General features: G+C 35.1%; 1 protein-coding gene across 1 annotated transcript; it reads right to left on the minus strand.

The window, feature by feature from the left end:
* Positions 1-2,530: 2,530 nt before the first annotated feature.
* Positions 2,531-8,468, minus strand: Yme1l (ATP-dependent zinc metalloprotease YME1L). Its single transcript, XM_071788857.1, has 14 exons — positions 8,114-8,468; positions 7,515-7,658; positions 6,955-7,371; positions 6,623-6,845; positions 6,444-6,538; positions 6,078-6,321; positions 5,834-5,966; positions 5,405-5,642; positions 4,961-5,203; positions 4,568-4,714; positions 4,121-4,282; positions 3,777-3,897; positions 3,429-3,537; positions 2,531-2,779 (listed from the first exon to the last, which is right to left on the minus strand). Exons 1-13 carry the CDS (start codon positions 8,138-8,140, stop codon positions 3,476-3,478), a joined length of 2,256 nt encoding a protein of 751 aa, XP_071644958.1. The 5' UTR covers positions 8,141-8,468; the 3' UTR covers positions 2,531-2,779; positions 3,429-3,475.
* Between the last annotated feature and the right edge of the window lie 155 nt (positions 8,469-8,623).

The raw sequence follows: 8,623 nt of genomic DNA on the forward strand, positions 1-8,623 counted from the left end.
GCGCGTCCGCCCGAATTAATTTGGATTGTTTAGAGATTGTTTTGGGGGCGCGAGTAATTTTCTACGACGCGGTAAGTGAGAGGGAGATAATCCCAAGTGCGATAACCCGGAACGGAGTAATGAATTGATCGTTCGCTTACTCACCATAATTCCTATATAAGCGATTATTGTTTACCGAATTTAAAATTGAGGAAATTATCATAATTTGACGGAGATATAAATTTAAGAGAAAATATATTAAAAATCTAATTTGCGCCCTCCCGAAAGTCTGATTAATGATATCCAGTCAGAAGACGGTGACAAAATCGAGGGAGAGATTCATCTCTGGTATAATTTTTTATGAACCACGCTTCATGTACCATAACAATTAAAAATATTATAAAAGATCGCAAATGATTGGAAAGATACACGTCGTAAATTGCAATCGCAAGCTACATTAATTCAGATATCGAATCTTTATCATCGATCCTGAGAAGTAAATAACGATATGCGTCAGTAAGACAGAAATAAATAGATAAGACAATTTTTTTCCGATCATCAGCGTAATATTAATTTGCGAATCGGTTGTTATTTATAATAATTTAATAATTTAATAATTTAATGCTATTAAAAAGTACATTTTATAATCTCTTCCTCTTCCTGTCTATTATCGACAAAAATGTATTGCAAAGAATATCATCTAGTTTTGTGGAGTCGTTTTGATTAAACCGAGTCGTTCCGTTGTTACGCCATTCAAGAACGCGTGGCCATCATACGTGCGCCCAGCTAGTCGTGCAATTTTGTCGCTTATTCATTACTCTGTTCATTTATTTAATGAAAGTGTTAAATGATCTTACATAATATAGAAAGAGAGAGAGAGAGAGAGAGAGAGAGAAGCGGGTGGCTGGTAATGCCGCGGGTTTCCGTCACGGGCGAACAAACAGTGCCCGCCGACTCAGCCAGCCCGTTGTTTTACGTGCCATCGGCGATTCCGCGGTTGAAACGCACCGGTCCCTGTTCCGCACAGGCCGCGTCGCGTCGCGTCGCCTCGCCTCGCCTCGCGTCCTGGCAAACGAGCCCGCCCGGCTCGCTCGCTCGTATTGCTTGTAATTTAGTAATGAATACGTACATACGTACCGCGCGCACACGTGAAGTGTGCGGGGCCGCTGATATGTAGACGCGTAACATCTGGCGGCCTATGAAATGCAGGCACGGCTGAACGAACGGCCTGCAGCTGAACGTTACGACCGACGAGAGTTATGAGCCCCGACTCAATCTCCGGTCCGCGTCCGATATAATTGCGATACTAAAGCTCCGGCACAAGCTCCGATAAAGCGCGTAAATCGCGCGTTTTTCCCCCCCGCCACGATGTGCGGTCACATCATCGAAATCGATGATGATAATGATGGAGCTTTGTCAATTGAAATTTTTCGCGAAAGAGCAAGAAGCATAGGAAACCGTTTCTTTGCAGCTATATTATATATTGAGAACATTATCGCGACCGTATGGGTGGAAAATTGCGCTTTCCTACAAAATTGAAGGATGGTATAAAGTTCTCATTATTAAGTCTAAGAATAACTCGTAATGAGGGCTTTACAAAACGTTATTAATAGCTTGTGATTATTAAATCGATTAGCGTAAAGCTGTTATTTGTCAAGCAAAAATTACATTGACTCCACGTTTAATCTCCTTCTCTCCCTTCATGGAATTAGCATTTATTAACCGAACTCAGTGTTTGTATTCTTCACGCACACGTGGTCCTTTTTTAGATACACATCGCACCGGAATTTCAGCAACTTGCTTTGTTTTGTCTGTGACAAAGTTCAATATATCATCATTGTGTTATTGCGTGTAATTTGCAATGCAAACTCGCTCTAGCATATTAATCGCGCTTAAATTGTTCTTTCCTTGGCCGTGCCGCTCATACATATGAATATGATCGAAAAAAACTCAGTTAAATACGTTACAAATATCGTTTGTCATACTAATTCGTGATCGCTTGTAGGATCGCTATCGACATACGTTAGGATGCGTGGAAAAATGTAGTCGTGGCATAGCGCAAATGCAGCAACATACGTATTACCGTGCTGTGAGTAAATCCAAACATCGCGAACAAGCACACAAATATATCGCGATCATTACGTTACCTTAATTGAGGTATCGCAACGATCGCTTGACACTCCATTTTGTACTCCCCGCGGATGCGCGCGGTTATTCCACCGTTGCACCGCATTTGTAAAATAAATATAAACATTATATATTATGGAAATCAACTTCATTAAAAACTTCATCAAACTGTGATAGAATATTTACACAAGAATATATAACTCACATATATAATTCATCGACATAGGATCGAACGTACCGGGAAAAGAATTGTCGAAATTTTAAAAACATTTCCAGATAGTACCATTTATGTTCAGCATATTATGCATATTTTGCAATTTTTTAATAGATACAAATTATCCATAGAAAAATGTATATATAATTTAAAAAAATGATAATTATGGATATTGAAGGGTAATAAGAGATGAAATAACACGCACAAAAGTCTTGAGATATGTGTATATGTATATACATAATTCAATATAATTTATATCTATGACCATTTAATAGTAAATCAAAGTTTATTATATTTATGATATACTTTTATACTCGCCAAGCACCTTGCGATTCTTCGATTGCGGATCTCAAGTGCAAAGGGAAGATGAAATTGCCGATAATCTCGATGATTTCCATTTTTTTAAGAAAAAAATGGATTGCCCAAATTTTTATTAAACAAACGCAGACCAGGAAGAAACTGCAAAAAAACACAGAAAACGCGATTTGTCTAATAAATATTTTCAACGACTGCTTCTATTATTTATTCAAAAATCATAATGCAGAATCTACTTAAATTTTCAGGCAAATCATTACAAAGTACGGATTTAATCAATAATAAAAATAGATGCTGTCAAAAAATGGTTGTTATTGCTAAAAGAATACTTGTCGATTTAAAATAAAAGTACATAATTGCTAATAATAGTAATATATTTTTACAATTTATATTTTAGGTACATATAGAATAGTTAAGCATTTTACTTTTGCATAAATTATTTGCTTAAAATTTTTAACGACCGAAGAAAACAAATATAGAGAGAAAATATATCATACATATTATCGTTTGATATATAGTAATTAAATTTCAACAAATGTTTCAAAAATATCTCTTTCTAAACATGATATTGTATAATAGCACCAGCGTCTATTTTTAACGTTTGAAATAGCGAATAACAATTTTGTATTTTTATAAAAAACATCGGTCGTCTAAAATAAGATTTAAAAAAAACTAGCACGATTCACATTTCGTATAGATTTTAAATATTTTATGAACTAGACTTTTCGTACAAGCCTATAAAAATTATTATCTAAAGTAGTATATCCATGGAAATTTTACATAATTATTATACCTGATTCCTATCGTTTCAATAAATGTCCTCAAATAATTACACTTAGATTAAGATCGTTTCGTCGGTCTCTTTGAATCTGCAGATGGTTCTCGTTTACTAAGTCCCGTGTCTGAAACAATAATGTTAAATACAACATACTTTTTCATATAAATAGTTAATACCCTAGTATTCTAAAATTTTCTTGGAAATTTATTATTTTATATAGATGATATATAAAATTGTATCTATATATAAACCCTTATAAATATATGTGTCAACTGTCATTATATCGTCAACATACTCATTTTTACATAAGAAATCACTATTTTATATATCAAATTATTCTTGTTCTGTATATAATCTATTTACCATTTGCTATGGCAGCTACATCATCCGCATCCAATGTCTCATACTGCAATAAAGCTTCTGCTAGCAGTTTGTGTTCTTTCATGTGCGTTTTTAAAATTGCTTTTGCACGTTCATATGATTCCTGTAAAACGAATATTAGAAAGACGATTTGATTATAAAAAGGAGAGTTATAATTAATATAAAACAAGACGGTTTAGTTGATTATGAAAAGAAGAGTTATAATTTCTTTATAATTAATAATTCTGTTTTACTAAAACGATTAACAAAATTGTATCGTATTGAAAACAAAGAAAAAAATCTTTTCTCATTAGCTCGCATTTTTAATACAAGAACGTTAAATTTACCTGTAAAAGCCGCTTTATTTCATTGTCGATGAGCTCGGCCGTGCTTGGCGCGTACGTGATGCTGTTACCGAAAAGCTTCTTATTCTCCACTATTGACCTGAATCCCACCTTCTCCGACATTCCGAAAATCTTTACCATCATCTCCGCTTTCTTTGTCGCCTCCTGCAAAGAGAAAACAAAATACGTATCTCCCCATTTACCTTAATTTATATTCCTAAAATTTCCTTGGACAAACAAATAAAATAATTTTTATCAAACTGGACAATATAATAGCATATAAAAATTAAAAATTAATAAAGTATACATTTTATAAAATATAAATTTTTTTCTTTTTTAATACGATACATTTTGAAAGTTTGGTAAGGCTTCACAAATCATAAATAATAATATTTAAACTGAGATTGTGCTATAAAATGAAATTCGAAATATCGCAAAATATAATCATACCTCTAAGTCGGAAGCAGCTCCTGTCGTCACTTTTTCCGGCCCAAATACTAATTCTTCTGCAGCTCTGCCACCCATGATAGCATCCATATCGGCTAACAGTTGTGACTTTGTGACGTGATAAACATCCTTCTCACGCATATAGGAAGTCTAAGACAAAAATTATATAATTTATAGATTAAAAAATACAAAATCGCGCGAGCATAATTTATAAAAAAATCTAAACTCAATTACGTATATAAAATTATAAACAATTTCAATAGTCATAAATCATCGTATATAAACACAAATTATATATAAAAAAGATTTTTAGAAGACGAAATAATGAAAAAAAAGGATTAATTAGTCGGGATATTTTATGAGATAATCAAACTAAAAGATAAGTTAGTTATATACATGGCCTAACGATGCTCCCCGTGGCACAATGGTGACTTTATGAAGCGGCGTAGCATCTTTCGTGTAAAATGCTACTAGAGCATGCCCTGCTTCGTGGTATGCTGTGAGACGATTGACTTCTTCATCGTGTAACCTTAGCTTGCCCTCTGGACCCATCAATACTTTATCTCTAGCATACTCTAAGTGCTTCATAGTGACGTAGTCTGCTTCATCAATTGCTGCACGCAATGCAGCTTGGTTTACCTGTAATATTATAACAAAAAACTCAATTTATCATACATATTTGTTTCCAAAATCAAATGAATAAAGAAATTTAAATTTTAATAACCCACTTTAAAAGTACTAAACTATGTTATGTTAAAAAAAATGAATCGCAAACTAATCGAAGACTTCGTAATTCAAGGTAACACGACATAATTAAAGCTACATAATAATTTTTCTTACCATGTTTTCGAGATCGGCTCCAGTGAATCCTGTAGTACAGCGTGCTAAATAAGCTGTATCTACTTCATGTGTTAATATTTTGGATAAGTAGAGGTCTAATATCTCTTTACGGCCCAAATAGTCAGGCTTATTAACGTAAATCTCAACATCGAAACGGCCAGGACGCATTAGCGCTTTGTCAAGATCTTTGCGTCTATTTGTGGCACCAAGAACTATTACGCCTTCATTCTGACGAAAGCTTAAAAATAAAATTTTAAATAAATCACAAATTTTTAATAATACAGACTATTTTAATTAAAATTTATTTTAAAAAATTTAACAACTCGTGAAGCATTTTGTATCTGTAGCAGTATACTTCTCAAAAGATACGTAATAGAATAGAATTGAAAATATTGCATAAATATATATTGCATAAACTCGTAAACTCACCCATCCATTTCAGAAAGTAATTGATTAATTGTCTGATTCGCATAAGGATGGAGAACTGAGTTCGTCCTTTTTGCTCCCACGGAATCTATTTCATCAATAAACACTACGCACGGTGCCTTTTCTTTCGCCGCTCCTGCAAAGTTACATAGAAGGTATTGATGTACTTTGCACGATATTGACAATTTACTAGTTAATTCTACTTTATTCGCAAAATTTGTCTTCTTGCCTGTTGGATTTTACTCACTGAACAACTCTCTGACACGTCGGGCGCCTTGGCCAACAAGGACCTCATCAAATTCAGGGCCTGCCACATGGAAGAATGGTACACCGGCTTCTCCAGCGACTGCACGCGCTAACAATGTTTTTCCTGTTCCTGGCGGGCCGACCAACAATACTCCCTTCGGCAACTTTCCGCCGAGGACGGAAAATTTTTCAGGGTTCTTTAAGAATTCTACTACATTCAAAAGCTCTTGCTTTGCCTCATCTGCCTGTAATTTTTACAAAATGTTTAGAGTACTTAAATTTGCATAAATTAGTTGTTAGTTAAACTTTGATAAAATTAATTCAACAATACAATAATTAGACCTTTTGGAGAACATTTATTACCTACCCCTTTAACATCATTAAAAGTGACCTGGATGTCTTCAGGATCAATTTCAATCCTATGAGTCATAGGAAGCTTGAATACCCCTGATTGATAGCTAACTGCACATTATAAATAATTCAGTAAACGCAGGAACTTTCAATGCAATAAAAGCGGAATTTTCATATCAATTTTGATATACGTACAATAAAGCACAATTATAAGACCAAGAGCAGAGAGACTAAACACAGTTTGTATGATTTTCAGCCACGAATTGGCATGGCCTCGCGTCTGGCGCTGTAATCCAGATTCGTATCCCTCCACGAAAGCAATTTTTATTCTCTTCTGTTCATCCGTTGTTGCGTCAGTATTGTTAAAGATTTGTTTTAGTTTCTCATAATCCGAGCCCTTCAACTCGGATACCAAACCCTGCGATAATAAAATAAAATCAATTAGAACGTTTCATTTGTTAAACAATATGCTTTTTTAATCATGTTTTAATAAGTCAGATCATTTGAGTAAAATATAAATGTCGTACCATTTGTGTATTAGAAGACAGGCCAAGCCATTTCTTTATTCTGTTCATGAACGGTGGGTTTTGCTCCAGTTCCATTTTTATATTACGTTGGGACTTGAATGTACGAATCGGTATATGACTGTGTAGCTTCTTGCTGTACCATGTGTGCAGCAGTCTGTTTTGTTGTCTTGACGCTAGATGAACGACAGGTAGAATAATGGGCTCTGTGAACGAGGAGCATGGAAAGTCTCTTCTGTTCTCAGCAAAACTTAGGCCGGATAAGTAAGACACTTTCCACTTATTATTCTCTTCCAAAGGTCTTCTAAATATACTGACAGCTACGTTATCCAGCATTAAGCACACTTTACAGTCCTTCATTCGTAATACGTTTGAAGTGCTTAAATTTATCTCTGGTAGCTCGGTACAATTTTTCGCTGCCTAAAACAAACCAAAAGTTCTGCTTACACCCACAATTTCGACAAGACAAGCACGAAACAAACTAGTTGAAAAAGTCAATCTTTATATTACGTCATTTATTCTTTAATGTATAAGTTAGCTATACTTGAAAAAAATAGAAATACCTCCTTAAGACTATCAGGACAAATTGCTGTCTCCTCCGCGTTCTTTTTCTTTTGTAAGGATTCATCCTGTTTCTTAACTTGAACCGAATACGAAGTTGTCCTAGGATTCGCTATACACGCCAGCTGCGTCAGATGGTACAAGACCTAATTCAAAGAATATCCAAATTTATGAGGACACGATTCATCTTAAATTCAGTAAAAGGAAGAAATAAAAACAAATTTGATTCTTCAACTACTAAAAATTTTAAGCAAATCATCGATTTTAAAGCTTTTTATCGTGTCGATAGCGCTTATTATCTATTATTGTAGACATTCTAAATCTAATATATTATAGAAATAATAAATCTGACAGTATATCGTAATTGCAGCGCGTTATCTATCCCTTGCATTTATAACCTCAAAAAAGCAATTTCATCATGCAGATGAAGAGATCAAGTACACAAATATACATGTTTAAATATATATTTAACAAAAGCTAAAATGCTCTTGTACTTATTCAATCAAGGACAGTAAATGATATGTATATGCAAGAGATATGCGAGATACGCTGTCAGAAACATGACGCAATTGGACACAATTGTAGGACGAGGAGCGCAAACCTGATTGTGAGACTGAAGAGAGATCATGATCGTGAGTCTCGGAACGAAAGAATCTCGTGCAGAATCGTGATCGTGCGAAATTTGCGTGGGGAAACCACCGGATGATTTCGGGGTCGAAAGAACGATCGCGCGAAACCGATGGATCGCGACCGTAGAACCCGATCGAGCGCGTGCCGATCGTTCGCGAAATCTGTTGGACGGCCGCGGTGCTCCTCGTAGGTGTAGTCACGTGACCGGTCACTTGGCAATTTGTTGCAACATTGAACGCGATTTTTTTTAAATATATACGAGCACCAAGCGTGTTTTGAACGCGGAGCGAATTGATGGTTAGCCGTCAAAGGCATGAACTAGTAATTTATCAGGTTCGTCGATGATTCATATGTTATGCTCATTCACGTGATCAAAACGCCCGCGCCATCTTCTTGGCCCAAAATCTAGATTTATGCTAGGTCTACAATGCGAGTCGTAGGAAATTGACCAATCACAGTCGATTATTCTCCTCAAATTCGT

This window comes from Temnothorax longispinosus, chromosome 9 (assembly GCF_030848805.1).
Source record: "Temnothorax longispinosus isolate EJ_2023e chromosome 9, Tlon_JGU_v1, whole genome shotgun sequence".
Classification (NCBI taxonomy): domain Eukaryota; kingdom Metazoa; phylum Arthropoda; class Insecta; order Hymenoptera; family Formicidae; genus Temnothorax; species Temnothorax longispinosus.

Coding starts and splice junctions, on each gene's coding strand:
- Yme1l (XM_071788857.1), bottom strand. CDS start 8,140: ATGATCTCTCTTCAGTCTCACAATCAG. Junction 3,898..4,120: donor AAATAAAGCGGCTTTTACAG/GTAAATTTAACG, acceptor TTCGTTTTACAG/GAATCATATGAACGTGCAAA. Junction 3,538..3,776: donor TGTAGCTGCCATAGCAAATG/GTAAATAGATTA, acceptor TTATTGTTTCAG/ACACGGGACTTAGTAAACGA.